The sequence below is a fragment of the Oenanthe melanoleuca genome, chromosome 14 (genome assembly GCF_029582105.1).
Source record: "Oenanthe melanoleuca isolate GR-GAL-2019-014 chromosome 14, OMel1.0, whole genome shotgun sequence".
Lineage (NCBI taxonomy): Eukaryota > Metazoa > Chordata > Aves > Passeriformes > Muscicapidae > Oenanthe > Oenanthe melanoleuca.
The window spans coordinates 6,600,348-6,618,246 of record NC_079348.1 but is presented as its reverse complement, the minus strand read 5'-3'; the positions used below and the strand labels follow the sequence as shown (position 1 = coordinate 6,618,246).

The 17,899-nt window shown below is 40.4% G+C and overlaps 1 protein-coding gene across 2 annotated transcripts in view; it reads right to left on the bottom strand.

Annotated features, from left to right (window-relative positions):
* USP22 (ubiquitin specific peptidase 22) overlaps positions 1-17,899 on the bottom strand; it is a 92,422-nt gene that overhangs the window by 24,116 nt on the left and 50,407 nt on the right. For both annotated transcript variants that reach the window (XM_056503835.1, XM_056503834.1), the window contains one exon: positions 1,022-1,191. In XM_056503835.1, the coding sequence (XP_056359810.1) occupies positions 1,022-1,191 (170 nt within the window). The remainder of the gene's footprint in view (positions 1-1,021; positions 1,192-17,899) is intronic.

The following is a 17,899-nucleotide window of genomic DNA, read 5'->3' as shown; positions in this document are numbered from 1 at the left end:
AATGACCAAAAAGAGTAATTTCTGGTGAAAAAAGCACAGGAGTAAAATCAAATTGAAAATCACAAGATAAAGTTAAAGCTGTTTTAGGTTGGTCAGAATGAACTTCCATGACAGCACATCCACAGAAAACCTGCTCTGTGTACAGATATCTCCAGCAATTTTAAATGCTCCATGACAGCATGTACACTACAGCTCTTTCTGGTTTTTTAGTTGGTTTTATTTCACTTACCAAGAAAGCAGATCTACCACTGAGGGAAAGGCACAGAACTGGGTTTATTTTGAAAGACTTCTTAGAACAAGAAGCCCATGTCCACCCACAATCCTTACAGACAGGTAATAAAGCTCTTTGGCTATTTATTAAGGAAAAGCCTGTGCCTGTCTCACGCAGCACAGACAAGACCTACAGTAAAGACACACTGCAAAGCAAGTTTCCTGAGTGGGAAAGAAGTACAGCTTGTACAGGGAAGACACAAACTGTAGCAATGCATTCGCTTCTCTTTATCCTCCTTCCTGGCCCTTACTGGGTTTGCACAGAGATGTTTCTGCAAGTGAACAAGCACTGAATTGAGATCTTTAAAATATTCATACAGACCTACATAATCCAGTACCTTAAACCACAAGGATGTATACCACTGCTTTATTCTCACTCCCATTATCACCCAAAGAGCTCATGACATATTTTCCAGTTACAACTTGCACCTTTAATTAAAGCACAAATTAAGCTTTAAAACTAAGGACTCTCAGATCAGTCTCAGAAGAACAGGCAGCACTGTAATTATTTCCAATACCAGCTTTGCCTAAACAAGGTGACTTCAGAATAGGACTTAAAAGCCATCAGTTTTCTTTTCAGCACCTGGGTATTTTTGACAGTGAGGTCTCAATCTTTACTGTTCTGTTTTATTACATTTTGAAGAGAAACATGACTTGCATTCCCTTTATATTTGCAAATAGAACACAATTCCTTTTGGGGTGATAAACAGCATCTGTAACAAGGTGATGCTTTGTGGCAAACAGCACTCACCTCCTGAAAGAGCGTAGACATTTCACAGACCAGACATGAGCTGGGGCTTTGCATTTCACATTTGTGCCTGTCGGAGAGGAAGAAATCTCGCAGCAGTGGAGTGTGGGTAAGTGCCTGGACAATACAGTTCATAAAACATGTGTTCCCAAGATTGATTAGCCCTCGTAGACCTATAAAGACAGAAAGGGGGAGGGGATGCATAAGCATTATCAAGTTTAAAAAGTGTAGATTTGCATTTTTATGTAGTTTTCACAATATTGCTATGGATTTACTGGATTACATGCACAGCTCCTAATAAGTTTTATACTGGTTTAGGGAAGCTATTGGCATTTTTGTACTCAAGTCACAAGAAGCTGCAGAAGCTTTCTGAACTACACTAGGATTTCTTTACTTCTAAGAAACAAGGAAACCTAAAAATTCAGCAACACCAATACCATTATTTTGCAACGGCTGTTGTGCCACATATCACCAAAATATGTCCCTCCCCAAGAATGATACCAAAGTGCAAAGACAACAACTGGTATGTCAGTACAGTAAGAAACCAATACATTTAAAGAAATCGGTAAGTTTTCAGATTGTTTAAAAAGCTTTCCCCCATGCAGGTCATGAAGTCAGAATAAGGTTTTTGTACTGTTACAATCATCATCTTTCTAAGACAGGCAGCAAAGGAAACAGCCCTGACAAACCAAGTCAGGCTGCAACATCCAATGCAGACTAAAAAGATTTTGTATAAAACTCAAGATCTGAACAGAACAACTTTAAAAAAGAAAATCTGAACAACATTAATTCCACACTCATTTTAGGCAAATTAAACATTAATCTACAGCATACATCAAAAAATTCAACTTGCATAAGAGGATTCATCACACCTTAAGTCAAACGTTCAGTAATGCCCAGAGACGATTCCTTGTGCTTGGAAACCAAGATGCTTAAAGGAAAGCTCTTTTGTTGCACAACAGAAGAGAGGTTAGGAGTGGGGAAAGCTTTTCAGTCATTTGCAAAGTCTAAGTGAGAAGAAAAACATGCTCAAATCCTTGAGTATTCCTCCAAAATGTTAACACAATACCACCATACAGCAGCACTAAACAAGAAGAGCATTAGGTGGCCAAGAATGCTTATTTTTAATCAACAACTTACTTTGAAACAAGATAAAAATGCACCAACAGGTACTACTCTGGTATTGATTTAAAATCAACATAGTCCTCTTCTGCAATAAAAATAGGATTACTACAGAAACACTGGAAGAAAACACAGGATTACTGGACAGAGACCGAAGAATTTCCTTGTCATTCCATGGGATGAAAAAATCTCAGCTGGCAGTGCTGTGGCAATGGGAAGTGGTGCAGTTCCTGTGCAGTACAGCAGATAGTGCTCCAAGGGCTCTTCAGCATCCTGCAGCACTGGGGGGTGTGGTCCAGTTGCTATGTTACCGACGAGAGCACCACACCAGCTCAAACCCCGAGCTGAAGGCACGGACACACAGCACTCCTACATTTTTTTTCCCTGTTTATCTAAAGAAACATCAACCTGCTTCCAACAGCTTCCCTGTTCCTTCTGTTTACTCACAGGACAAAGTTTCTCATTATAGTACAGTGACTTCTACTGGGCAGAAGCTTGTTGCAATTATTTGCTTGATTTTCATGCTGGGAGGCAATAAGTGTGTGCACAACATTAGCAAAGTGTTAAATAGTTAATTTGTTGGAGCAGCTTGAAATACTGTGTGACGCTTCAGCTTGGTCCACAATCCTATTTCAATTCCCCGTCTGCCTCTCTGCAAACAATGTCACAACAGGAGGGGGCTCGTGCTGTGCAAGTGGAGAAACGTTTTGGTACCTCTTGCTTACCTCTCCTCTCGTTTTCTGCCATTTAAAATTGACTGGGCTTATTTAAATCACAGGCTATGCTCACAGGAGGCTGGAAGGCTCCCTGATATGCAGGGTATTTTGAGAAGCAGAAGAGTCTCTCCCTATTTCTCCCTCTGGTTAGCACCAGATTTCAAAGCCAGCCTGTTCAGCACAGAAAACTAGAGGAAAACCAGTAGTAAATCTAGAGATTCCCCCTAGTGCTTTATGGTGTCTAATAGAGCAGTCACAAAAGCAAACACATAAAGGCAGCTTTTTGGAATCATTTATTAAGCACCATTTTTTACATGCCTGTGGCTGGACTGTCTTTCCCTGTGACCAAAAGAACCAAATCTTCCTCAAAGTTGCCACCAGAAGACAGTTACAGGCATCACACTCAGAAGGCTCTTGGTTTACTCTGCTTGCTTGGTCTTTGGTGTCACTTTTTCATGGATCTAAATGGAGTGATTCATGTGCCGGGACTTCACTTGAATGAACCCAGACAAAGCAACCTGCAAAACAGACAAGGCTGAAATGTGAATACTCCAAACCCCAATAAAAATCAGAAAATGGTGATTTGTAGAAAAACATGAGAACTTACTCAGCTGAAAAGGGAAAAAGGGAAGGAGCACACATCAATCTTATCCTTGTGGGAGCAATGACTGCAGCTGCTGTACAGTCTTTTAAACTGGTATTTGAAATTAAACAGGTATGAGGAACTACAGCTCAGGTACTGCATAAGTAACTGCAGCACATTGAAAAACATCAGAATTTGATGAAGGTAAACTAAAGAGCTGACAGAACTCAGAACAACACATCCTCTTGTGCTTAACTTTTATGGGGAATAATGAGTTTTGTTGGAAAGAAAAACAGCTAAAAATGAAAGCCTGTACAGTACTCTGGTCAATAACACATTGAGAATGTAAAAGCTTTGTGCCTGCCACACCTATTCTTCTCTCCCCTTTAATAAAGCCTGGCAAGGTTTTGCTGGAACAGTCAAGCATTGCAACATGTGGGTCATAAATTAACAGAAAAATAACGTGCCAAAACCTCACATGCAGCAGTCCATTTCTGCTGGAGCACCAACAGTGGTCTGTCTCCACCAGGCTCTAATGAGAGCACAGTGTCAGAGTCTAAGGATTGCCAGCAGGCTCCAACCTTGACTAATAATAAAGCTCTGGTACTTTGCAAGCTTCTGCTGTGCTTCATAGCATTGTCTTTATTGTTGTTTCTTATGAATTGTTTCTGAAATGAGCAAGGGCAACCTTGCTCATATTTTCTACACATGGATATGTGCTGCTGTGGTAAATGTACTTCACAGGAAAAGCAGTTTTAGCTCTGAACCTTGCTGATACAATTGTAAATATTGGAATAAATTAACACTGTTGTCAAGACGAAATTGCCATATACAGTATAATCATAAAAGAAGGGAATATCTTTTAATCATCATGCACAGAATACAGACACTACTCTCATTCTGCCAAAAGCTGGGCAGGCAGGGCATAAACAAAGGCAAGAAATCTACTTTTGCAATGCCTTGAGCACAGCAAAACCAGTCTGGGAAATTCTTTGTACATTTGGTCTCAAGACTGCGTTCTGGCTGGCTTACCTTTGTCAGCTTCAGCTCTTCCATCTCCTTCCAGGAACGGGTTCTGTTCTTCCAATGCTCAAAGCAATAGATCTGCAACACTGGGCAACAGCAGTTGAGATCCAGAACACTGGTTCTGCCAGTCCACCCATGAGAGGACCACACATGAATAGAAAATACAGAAAAACCCAATCCTTCCCTCATGGAAGAGGTTCTGTTTGCCTCTAAACTCAGGCCTTGGGCTGGGACTGGAAAGACAGCAAACAAACCAGTCTGAACAAATGTTCCCACGCAGAAACCTGGGATTTAGTGGAATGAAGGCTCTGGAAGGAAGAGCAGCAGGTCACGGGACAATGCACCTTGGTGGAACAACCAGGAGATCATTCAGATGCACATGAAGCACAGGCTGGCAACACCATAGAGCAATCTTTGTCCCCTACCCCCAGACCTGCATCTGGTGTTGATGCATCCCTGCAGCTCCATCAGACAGTGTCATAAGTCAATTCAAGCTGAGGAAGAGCTCACTGAAATATTTAAAGACAGTTCAACATCACACTTGGAAACAAACAGTGCAGCACAGCAGTGAAGATTTCTAGAATAATTTTTGATCTTTATCCTATGTTCATCCAACAGGAATTGGCAACAACATTTAAGAGCATCTTTCCGAGAGTATTTCAAGAGAAGACTGCCCCAGCACCTAAAACTACACACAAATTCTCTCTCAGCTCTCAAGTTTCAGGTGTAGAACACATCACACATGACCTGAATGGAGCTGCCACAAACACTGGCCCAGTCAGGAGCAGCAGTTTTGCTAATGGGGTTAGCGACAGCAATTATTTTCCAAAGCTAATCCCTTTTGAAATGTTAATACAAAAATACTCATTTCAGAAAGCAGCAGTATACAGATATGTGAAATTACAAGTCTACACAGGAAAACTCATCACATTGTGTGACACCAATGATCATATGAGTGATCAAAGAAAACCTCAGCCATGAGGTTTTGGTGAATTTATTCCCCAGCACTTCAGTTAAGCATCCTTTCTCAGGGACTGAAACCCACAGTAACTACAAAAGCAGGAACACTGATTCAAATGAATGAAAACTTTTTCTTCAGCAGTTTTTACAGAACATTTTTTACAAGCTTACCAGTAATACATTTGGGTATTAAATTGGTTTGACAACTGTTAAAAACACTTTTGCCACAGCAAAACTAAATGAAGAAACTTTAATCACGTGATCTTATAAACTAATTGAACAATTCAACTACTTCCAGCAAACACAGAACATGCAATCTACCCTGAAAGAAAAAAAAATCATCTTGGGAGGGAGAAGAGGAAGAAGAAAATATGTGATTCATTGATTCATATTGGTTCATCAGTAGATCTTTCTTACAATAGAGTAGTTTTGACAGCAACACCAAGCAAGGGATTACATGACAGATCAAAGTGAAGATGAACACTCAGGGCAAGAATCTTTCCTTGCTGGGTTACTGCTGAACCAGGTGAAAACATCCTCATGCTCCCTCTTTTTTATTTTTCTGACTTGACTCCTCTTCTCCAGCTATTCAGGGCTGCCAGGTCTGTCCCTGCTCAGTCTGAATCATGTAAATCCCTTTGGAAACAAACCACCTCCCCTGAGCTGTATCACTAGCACCCACCTCCCACCCCCTGAGCTATTCCATCACCAACAGGCACAACCTGGAGAGCTTCACTCACTCTTCTGCTCTACTCAACTTTTAAGCTAAGCCTTTTAAATCACAAGTCAGAATAGAGTTCTAGAGCAATGCATCTTAATTTAGAAAATGAGATCTGCAATACATTTCTTAAATTTTTTCTATATATGTTATATTCTATACATGAATATTCACTGTATCACTCCATCTAAAAATGAGTATCATATACATGTGTGTGCACATCAAGATTCATAGGCCATGTTGAATCCTGCAGTTTTGGGAGGCTGAGAGGCTGACAGAGGACATTGTATTTAGATAATATTGTTATAAAAGTTTGAATTTCTTTTTCCTATCTTAACTGTAAGTATTTTCATTTGACACTGACAGGAATCAAATAAAAACCAGCCCCTTTATCTAAAAGCCCTGATAATACAGAAGACATTGAGTCCAAAAGCAGTCAGCATAAGACTGTGAAGAATAACTCATGTAAACAGAGAGAAAGTAAATTATAGAACTATTTTAGATACATTGCATTGTGCACTGCACCAAAACCTACAAGTTTAGCCATTCCTACCAAGCAGAAAGGCAAATAAATCAGAAAAGGCCTTCTAGAATGGAAAAAAGTCATCAGAAGAAATATTTGTATTTAAAATGAAATCCCATCTTTAACTTTCCCATTTCCAGCTAAAGGATTCTGGATCACTGCATTTTTTCCATTGCTATTGAAGTAACAGATTGCTCAATAGCAAAAAATTTGCTTATGTGTACAAAAGGAAACTGTCCATGAGTTTGTTTCTAGTTGAGAACCCTGGAGTCCAACTACAGAAACTGCTACACTGGAGGGAAGAAGAACAAGCCATGAGTGGCACATGTATTGCAAAATCATTAACTGTGGAGAGAAAACAATATAGTCATTATTCCTCCCTGGATGTATCAGCAGCACAAGAAGACAAGGACTATTTATAAGGCTGAATCATCCAACCCCCAAGTTCTCAGTCTTGGTGTGTCACTCCTGTACAGAGTTGGTGGAATTCATCCTCATTACTGACCTGTTTCACTGTTACCACAGCTCTGCCCCCAGGCAAAACCGGCTTAGTCAGCCCAAAGGAGTGATCCAGACACAATTCCCTCTCTACCTGAGCAACCAACAGCCCAAGGCCAGAGGGGGAACGTGTCCCATGCACTGAATGCAGGCTGGCACCTCAAACAGGCGCTCTGACATGAATCTCCTTTTCCTAAGGTACTCCTTCATGAGCAAGGGTGGCTTTGTTTTTCTAAAAGAGAGTTAATTTCACACCTTCCAGATTTTAAGTGGCTCAAAATAAACAAAACAACACAGCTGTTCCTATTGCCCAGTCTGTAAGAAAAATCTCACCTTATGTGTTTTGACTTAAATTCAACACTTAAAAGCATATTCAAGTGAATATGCTTAATATTCAGGCTCACAGGGCAACTTCCAGTCTTCTTTTGAATAATTTCTGGCATATTTGTGTGCAACTGGGCAGTTCTGAAGTGACCTCAGCATTCCAAGGAGACTTTCCAGATTTATTCTTTATGTTGTGTTAGAATTGACATTCAAAAGTCAGTATTTTTATTCTTTTTCTCCATTAAAATATCCACAAACCCATGAAAAGTTACCAAAGGCAACAATCCACCTACATTACATTGCCAGGATAGATGCAAAGTGAAATTTGCAGCAGTTCAACAGCAGGGAATAATGTATTTTCTAGCACATCTATGAAGAGGACTTAGTTCATCCACACCACATGGAAACACCACTTACTGAAACACCAATAATATTTTTCCAGCATTTAATTTGCCCCCACCCCTCTTAGTTAACAGGGAATTGATTGCATTCCCTATTCTTATTCAATAGCTTCAGTGACATCACATAATACACACTTAGAGAAGGGACAAACCACATCAGGACAGTGCAAATGTAATTGGAAGACAAAACAATAACTCAAGAGCAACTTGTTAAAGGGGAGAAACTATCTGAAATCAATTAGATTCAATAAAAACAATTGTGAAGTAGGAAACAAGGAAAAATTAAGTGGACAAACAAAATAAGGAGCAATGGCTACAGTAACTCAGCCTCAACAACTTAATCTTAAGCTGTAGTTCTTCTACAAACATTTTGGAACTTAACAGGAAAATAAGAAGGCCTGCAGGTCATTCTGCTCAGGTGACAGGTAAATCTCAGCTGCATGATGTCTGGAACTGAGCACTCATTTTTAAAAAGAAATTATGCAAAGTCAAGAACATGAGTAAAAATTTGTATGGAATTAATATTTGAGACTGGAGAAACAACTGAAGAATCCACTGGTTAATTAATTAAAAGCAGATAGTGTTGGTGGAGGAACAGTCAGCCTGACAATTTTCAAGTATGTTACAGGCCACTACAATGAGGACTGTAATTAACTCCTGTGACCTACCAAAACTATAATAAAAAAAGACTGAGCTCACAAGAAGTAAAATTTAATTAGATATTAAAAATAATTGTCTCAGTTAGAAAACATTGCAATGAGGGAGTTTGGGACTCTGAGTTGTTGGAGTGGTTCCAAAGGCAGCTCTGCCAGCACAGTGCACCTGACTCAGGAGAGATGCTTGATGCCCTTCCCTGCTTCTCACCCTGAGACTGCTCAGCCATTCAGACTTTTATCACAGCCTGGTACAAAGCACACAGAGCAGCTCTGGCTGTGAGGTAAGGGCATTGCCATACCACAGCTCAGCCCACCTGATGCCAGCTGCAAAAGTGCTGGCACAGAAAGGCTGAATTTACCCTCTCCACACAGAAATGTGTCTCTGGCCTCTGAGCAGCTTCACCCAGCTCACAGCAAGCCAGGACACACAGTGCCAGAACAAGACAGGGATGCAGGGACTGTCAGTGCCTCCCCAAACCAGGCACCCCTCACTCCCTCTCCTGTAATAACCTCCCAGTGCAGGCAGGTGTCTGAAAGCCACAGGCTGAGCAGTGAACTGCCCTCATCCCTGGATCCCTACTCAACCTCACAGCTCTGGAAACCAAAATTACCTGCCCTGCTGCCACTGAGGCAAGGAGGGAGAACAGGTAACAGCTGCTGCTGGAATGAGGGCTGCTAACTCTCCTCAATGTTATTTTTAGACTACATAGGTATTCTGTGCATGGGCTTTTGCATTTGTGGCTCAATGCATCATTCTCTCCATTTAGGAAAGCAAAAAAAGAGTCACAGGATAATGCAAAGAGATCGCCTGGGTCTGGCATTCTGGTTCATTACCTTTGTGTCACACATGCTACTGTGTGTCAAGGAAAATTTAAGTTTGCAGCTATCAAGAAGGTTTAAAATCAATTCTGGAAGAGCTCAATAGAGTCCCTGATATCATGCTGCACCTTCAATTAAAATCAATTCCATAACATTGACACAACACTGGACCCAGGGTTCAGCATAGGAGATATGTGTTTGTGGGTTTTTAAAAGAATTTCTAGCAATGACACAGAAATAACCAGCAACAAATGGAGATGAGATTCAAGAAAGGTTGCCCTTTGCCAGATCAGGAGGAAAATGACATCTCTAAGCAATGACTACCAAAGATGGCTTTACTACAGATCCTTCCCCAGAGCAACAGCTTGGCCTTTCCACACATCCTACTCGGACACATATTGCTGGAAGAACCTAAGGGCAAGTGACATCCTTGGAGCAAACACATCAAACAAGTTACCAAGAGTATGATCCAACACAAAGTGTATAATTTTATATTATTATTGCACAGATGAAACCTCCCAGCCAGAAAAGACTCCTGAGTGTGCAGACTGTGCCAGACACACCAAGTTCTCTCTATAATCTACTTCCAACATGTCTATCTTTGAGCCAATTCCCAAACTGACGATGCCAAAACAGGAGCCTTTCCACTGCCCAGAGTTTTCATTCCTTGCCTTAGGGCACACTCCCTGTGATTTCATTCCCTGGGGTTGCTGTGTGTGCTCAGCAGTGTGCAAGCACTGTGCTCCTGATTCTCTGGAGGGGTACAGATCATTAGGATTGATTTTATTCCTATTTCTCCAGGCCTAGAGCACTTCACACACGGCAAGTGATCTCCTTGGACACTGTGGGCTGTGAGGTTAGAGTCTGTCACTACTTTCCAGTGGCTGCATGCCCAGATTAAGACCAAGCACACAGGGCAGGAGCACTTGATGTCCTTGAAGTTCTCCTCCTTCTGATTTGGTGGCAATTGGCTCCTGCGTGCACACCCTCAGCTTGGTAAAATGAGTCAGCATTCCTAAAATATCTGGCAATACAAACAAACAAATCCCTTAAGGTTAATTTTTCATATGGCCTGTGTAAATAGAGAAGCTGTTTCAAGCAAGACAAGGGACTGCAAGTATCTCTTCCCCCTGATTAAATTAAGAAAACGTGTTTCCAAAACAAAAAGTGAGGGGTTTTGATCAAGCCACTGAAAAGTGCATTCCATCTTCCACTAAAATCACAGGAAACAGATGTAGAAGTTCATGTGATGTCATCTGATCTGTCCCTCAATTCAAAATTAACAGTACCTGTATTATTCCTGATGTTTCTCTGAATTGTTTTTAAATATCTTCAATGATGAGATTCTGCAATATTCCCTGATGCCTCTTGTATTCTGAAGTGTTTCAATCTCATCTTTGTAAACAAAGTAAGCCCGAGTTTAAGAACTGCAACAACATTAATATGGAAGATACACATACAATAAAACCTACAGAAAAGCTCCCCTAATGCTACAGCTTCTGAATGAAAATAAATATAATACTGCAAACAGCAATAGCTTTACAAAAACTCCTAAAATGAGGGAGGAGACGACTTGTCCAAGATACTGGGTTATCTCTGGTTTTCTCTATCTATATGAATTTACTGTCTCCCACAACAAACTTAACTTTAAAGTAAATGTGGGGGAGAGGAAAAGAGGAGCTAAAGGAAATGATGTCTGCATTGTTCAAGAGTAGTTTGGAACCTTTTGGTAAATCTCAAAGATGAAGACCCAGGAGCACCCAGCAAATAGAGGCTTTTTTTTTCCTTAAAGGTCCTGGAAAACGTCAGGTTTTATATCTGTAATTTTGTGTTTCAGCATTTTTATTGACCATCTGCATTGTGAAACTGTTTTTCTCTCTCAGGTGTCAGGAAAAAACCAATGCAGTATGTTCTCAAATCCAGAAGCCTACACAGCATGTAATCATCACAGCAACCATTTCCCTGTTTGATTCTCTCAGCTGAAATGAAGAAAGCTGAAAAAGACATTAAGTTCTGCAGCAGAACTGGAACCAAACTTCTCTGAATTCCTGTCCTGGCATATCAAGACCCACTGAGCAAATTTTGCCTGTTATGCTTCAACCTGATTCAATCTCTGTCAGGATCTCTGAACATTGAGCGAATATACACACAAGAGAAGAAAACACCTTTCATATATGTCACTGGAAATAAACACATAATCAAATCTATTACTAAATATCAAAGTATTATCTGATCCCTGTAAAATGTATCAATTGGTTGGAGGAGAAAGACAGAATCACAGAATCTTTGAATGGTTTGGGTTGGAAGGGAGCTTAAAAATCTCCGAACTCCAACCTGGCAGAGACACCTTCCACTAGAGATGTGGAAGCATGTCACAGCAAGAGCTTCAGAAACAAAAAGGCACCTAGTCCTGAAAAAACAGAAAGAACAATAATGAAATGTCACATTAAGTATATGCACTGCACAAAATGCCTTAGTTTACTACTGAAGCCAGAGACTTCTCAACTCTGGTGCTCGTTTTATACTCAGATATACAAAGCTGAACAAATTTAAAGAAGTTGAATAAAGCTATGGAGAAGCTCTCAAAGCAACCAGGGGCTGCCCTGTCTCACAGACTTTATAAAGTAAATTTCAAGACACTGAAGTCGTAGGAACCAGAGCATGAAAAAATAATTATTCTCATAATTGCTGGAAGGTCAGGAAGAATAGACAGAAGACACCCAACATCAAAAAAGTAACAGTAAGCAAAGAACAAGAATTATGTTTGTGAAAACATAATGGATCCAGAGCTTTATGACACTGGCCTTTAACAGCCAGTTAAGCTGTAGACCCTCCAAGGTGTTTTCCTCTGGCAAAAGAAAGCCTTTATACAAAACAAAACACTTCAAAAGGTGGAACAGAATAAAATATTCTCTTTGCCCTTCCCCCAAAGCAGCCGAAGTGAAAAGCTCAGCGAGCTCTTGCGTGCTCTGCACAGAGCACAAACCTTGCAGAGAGCCCTGTGCAGATGGCACCCAGAAAGAACAAGAGGTACTCCCACCAAACTGACAAAATCAAATTCACACCCGCAGCCGTCCTTTCCCCCCAATATCACACCATATGCTGCCTACAAGTTTTTACCCTTCCTCCAAACAGATTTCACAAATTAATAACTTAAGGAGCAGGCTAAGCGCCAATGAAATGAAACGCATCCAAATATATTAATATGCACAAATTATTGTTGATGAACTGGCACAGAGCTCGTCCAACAATCCACAACACACAAACCATGCCACATGCTGTTTATGCATATTCCTGCTTGCAGGATATACTGTATCTACCTTCTGGCCACACAAAGCCAACTCTGGAACAGATAGGAAAGAGCAGAATGGAAGGTCAGAGTAAATATAATCCAAAAGCAATCCACAAAAGAACAAAACTGAGATGGGGATGATTGGCCTTGTTGAAAAGACCATGCTTGCTGTGCTGACACTGAGTTAATCAGGTGAAAATACAGTGGGAAACCAAGGTTTTTTTCAGACTGTTGGCCAGAGAGATCTATGGATGTTCCATCCCTAGAAGTGTCCAGGACAGGGCTTGGCACAGTCTGGGATAGTGGAAGATGTCTCTGCCCCTGGCAGTAGTTAGAACTGGATGAGCTTTAAGGCCCCTTCCAACCCAGCTCATTCTGTGATTCTATGATTTATTAAAGGTAAGAAAATGAACCTTCTCATTCTAAGGACACATCTCTGCCCATGACAAGAGGCACTTGTCTATAACCACTGCAGCTCCATTGGCTAATACTCAACTTCCTTATCTGTAACAACAAATACCTTATTTACATGAGGTATCTCGTTCAGAGGGCCATAATCAGATTCTGGCTAAGTACTGCTGTTGGGTTTTTCCTTGGTAAGAAAATTTAGATTCCCATAAAAACCCATTCAAACAGATGACAAAGTCATCAACTGCATTTTTCATTGAAAGGCTCCTGTTCTGACTGCATACTGAAGTTATACAATGACTTAGTGAAGAAAACACTGCACAGGAAAAAAACTAGCTACCATTAGAGAAAGAGATAAGACAAATAATTGAGTCAGCAAACATTTTACACTTGAAATCAGCATTTCTGAGTGGAAAAAGAGCAGGTCTTTTTTTGGTGCTTTTATCCAACTGCATTTAAGTGATGGAGTTTCACCTGAAGAAGTGCAGAACACAGTTCAGGAAAATCAAACTGAAACACTGTCTGTAAACTAAAAATAATGTGTCTGGATCAGTAACAACCATGGATCTACTTCTAAAAAGTCCAGAGCAGGAAAATCAGGTTTGAGTTAGAAATTTGGAACATGATCCAAAGATCCAAGCCTTGGATCAAGAACCTTGTCTTCTAAGGAATTTCCCATTGTGCTCCAGGCATCAGTGGAAACACACACACAGGATTATCTTTCTTTGTCTCCAGTCCCCAAGAGCCACCTAGAGTTACAAAATTGAAGTATTTTCTATGCAAGTAATAGGAATGGCAATTTTCCAAGACAGGATAATAGAAAAAATCAACCCCAACTGCAATCTGCTGATTTCACATTCAAGTGGTTTTAACTTTGTACAGTCTGCAGGAGTTTTAGTTGATGTGAAATAAAAACATCAACAGGACAGTCCACACACTGAATGACATCAGCTCCTGATCTTCCTGAAGAGTTTAAAATTCAAACAAATATTGAGGTAACAAGATTAGAACCCCCCTCATTCTTCATTGGAGCTGTCCTGGTGGCAACAAGGCATTCTGAGAAAATGCTGTATCCATCAGTAAACTCTTCAGATGCTGACTGATTTTTGTCTAACAAAAGCTTCTACAACAAAAGTTTGCTCACTCTGAGCAGGGAAATGCTGCAGGGACTTCACTGCTATCTCGGATGTGCCTAATCTTACCCAGGAACAACTAAATCCCAGATAACTCTATCAACTGCTGTGCAGACAAACCACACTCAGTGACATTACTGCAGTGATGCAAATTGCTTTCTGGCACCAGCTTTGGAAAACCAGGTGACAAGTTCCCAGTCAATATACAAAAGGGCATCTGAAGCATCCAATCTGGAATTTCTCCCCATAAATTTCTCCTCTTCTTTTGAAGAAAAAAGCTTTTATTTTATACAGAGCTAAGTTTAGGAAGTCTAGCAAGACTTTCTGAAAGTACAGCTTGATAAAACTCAGAGAGTAAATCACTACTTGTGTTTTAGAATTCTTAAAATATTCACGGCCCTCTAATTTTTCTTAGAATTCCCTAGGAGCTATGAGAGGAGAGGGCTTTTTAAATTTATTTTTAGGATCAGTTTTATCACTTTTAGATCTAAGAAATGTATTACACAACTGGGTCCAATGGTCAGACATGCTAAGCTTGCAACAAAGTAAAACAGGAACAGAAGGCTCTCCTTATTGATATGAAGGTATCATTTTTTTATTTTACCCATCCAACCTTCTAAGAAACAATTTTTCATCAAGAAAACCATTTTAATAATGAAGTTAATACAAATAAATCCAAAGAGGAAACATTCACCTGAGTAGTCTTAAAGGTGGTTTTCCTCTCCTTCATCACACAGCAATCTAAAAGAATTTAAGAATCAGAGATTTCTATTCAGGATGCACTTTGTGCAGTCATAACTTCAACTATCAAAGTATTACTGCTTACAAATTAGTAATTTAAATTTAATGCCACAGCTGAAGATATGGTGCTGTACCAAACCATATTTTTCATTCCACTTTTCCACTTGAGCTACCTTAAGTATCATTCAATGAGAAAAAGTGCACCTGAGCACTGGCACATTCACAAAAAACATCTGAGTACTAATGCAGCCTTCAACACTTCCAAGTTAGAGAGGTAAAAATGCTTCTGTGGTAGCTTGTCTAGAGAACCAGAAATATTTTCCAGGTCACTGTTCTTCCCTTGCCACCTTCACACGGGAGTTCTGCTGCAATATTTATTGCACTCATGCTGCTCTTTGGCCCATCAGGCAGCTCAGCATTGCAGCTGCAAAACCCACCTGCTACTCCCAGGCAGTTTTGGTTTTGCCACCTCTCCATTCCACCACTCCTGGTGAGGAGGATTTGCTCAGTCTGCTGGAAAGGTTTGTCTCCCCTCTGCCTTTTTGCAACACTGCAAATGGGAATCCCGGGTGGCTCCTGCTAATTACCCATGTGCATTGGGAGTCTAATTCTTCCTATTGTTAATACACCCATCTTTAGCCACAAAGTCACTTCCTATGCTAATCAGAGAGCAGCTGATCCCAGGCTAACATTTCATATGCTCAGGAGAACAGATCTGCTGGGGGTATTAATGACAGCAGAGCAAGATGAGCTTGGAAAATAGTTCCCAAAAGATATTGTATCACTTCTAGTTCAACCCCCTAAGAAATAATTTGCTTGTGAATGTGGAGCTTTTGTCCCTTCTCTCCCTTGTAGAGGGAGGCCACTTTACAGACAAGAGAAGACTGAAAAAATTAGATTTTTTATTTTACAATGTTGGAATCTAATTTAATAGCTGTTAAGTCTTACCCAATTTTTCCATGTAAGTTTTTGTGTTTATGGGATGCTTGAAACATCAGTTTCAACCCAAAATCAAGATGAGTATTTCTACGAATATTGAATAGTCCAGGACACTACTCAGTCCTGCTGCTGAGAGAAATGTAAAACAACTTGGGAAATTTCTACATGCCCCACAATATGCCATCCCTTCAGCCTGATGTGTGGAAAAAGCTGTGGCAACACAATGGAAAAAATCAGCATTCAAGTGTCTGAGGTGGAACAAGGTCTGAGGTGACACTGCTTCCACAGAGCACGTTTATGGTCTGAGTGGACGTGGCATTCCTCCTGAATCTCCTGAAATACAGAAGCTCCATCAAAATGTCAAGTCAGGACACCAGAACATGCAATGTCCCACATAAAATCCACACTGCAAGGATTTCTCATCATGGCTTTCTGCCTGTAAGACAACTCAACGTTTCCACTTGGTTAACAGTGTGTTCCAAGTCACTTTGAAGGTGCTTATGTGCAACATTGGGAACAACCCTGTACATCCCAGAAGACAAGAATCAGCACAGTTTTCACAGCCTGCAGCAGTGCCCAGTGTGAGTTCTCATTTCAAGAGCAATTTGCTGAATGGCAAAATAGAGATTCAAGTAAAGTTACCTGCACTATCTTCTTACCAGCTGGAAAAAGTATGAGATGGAAACACACAGCATTTTAAAGAGAATCAAGGACAATTTATGGATTTCTGTGGAGTTTTTTCCTCATTTTTCTGAGGATGTGAACAAGAAGTTCCTTCGTCAATAGGTTTCAAATTGTCACTCAAGTAGAAAATTCAAAAGCTGTGAGTTTTGCACATTGTTTCCTCTAGTGAACTACCAGTTCAAGTCTCCATTATAAGATATTCATCTCATGTCTGAGTATTCTTCAATTTTAATTCATGGTGCTGATCAAAGACAAAAGATCCTGCAGCTGTACAAAAGTTCAAACAGCTCAAAAAGCAGCAGACACATCCAGCTGTTTTGAGAAGCACCATGAGATTGCTACAAATTTGGGATAAAAAAATTCCCTTCATGTACCCAGAATGTTCAGCCACAGAGTAAACATCCACCTAAATGAGTGCCATGCACATAATGCAGATGTGACAGGCAACTGCAACAAACACCCTGTACCACCTAAGTGAGTTTTAGATACAGAGAACATCAAGTTTAATGTATTTTATTGTCAGGGCTCAAAATCACATGCAAATCCTTCACATACAAGTTATATACATCCTTTCAAGGCTACACCTGCCCAGGTTTCAGTCTGGTGTCCCATGTATTTTAGTTATAACACTGAAACACTTGTCTTACACAAATGCTGAAACAGGTGTTGGCACAACCACCACTCCAGGTCACGGCAGAGCAGTGAAACCTTCTACACCCAGGTAATATCCATGGATCTCTGGGGGTAGGATAGAAAGTCACAAACCTCCCCCTCGCCTTCCTCTTAAAACAGCTTTGAAAAGAGCATTATATGCATAAAAGGCAGCTGGTTATGTTTTAACAGACTCTTGTGTAAACAGAAGTGCTCAACAGATGTGCAGCACCTATCAGAGATGGTTATCAGCATCATTTTCATTTCCAGAACCAATAAAACTGGACATCATGCCTATTCTCTAAGCCATTTACCTACCTCACAAGATAAACTGGATAGACTAATATCTGTTATGGGATTGGTAAAACACCTGATGTCAAAAGAACTGAGTATTAGAAAAAGAAGGAAATGAAAATGTCCAGCTACTGCAGCATTTCAGTCTGCAAATAGGATCTTCACTGATCTGAAACTGCAAACAGACAAGTCAAAGTGAGGGGAGGGAAGGCAGAAGCAGATTTATATTTAGCAGCAGGTTAGGTGAAGAGAAAAGGCTCAAGGACAATAGCAGGTCTTTTCTTCCTTGAGCTAAACCCCCAATGCATTTTTGTGAAAGAAAGCAAGTCTTCTGCTTTTAACTGCAGCCCAAAACTGCATTATGTCTCCTGGGTGCTTTGATTTTTTTCCTTT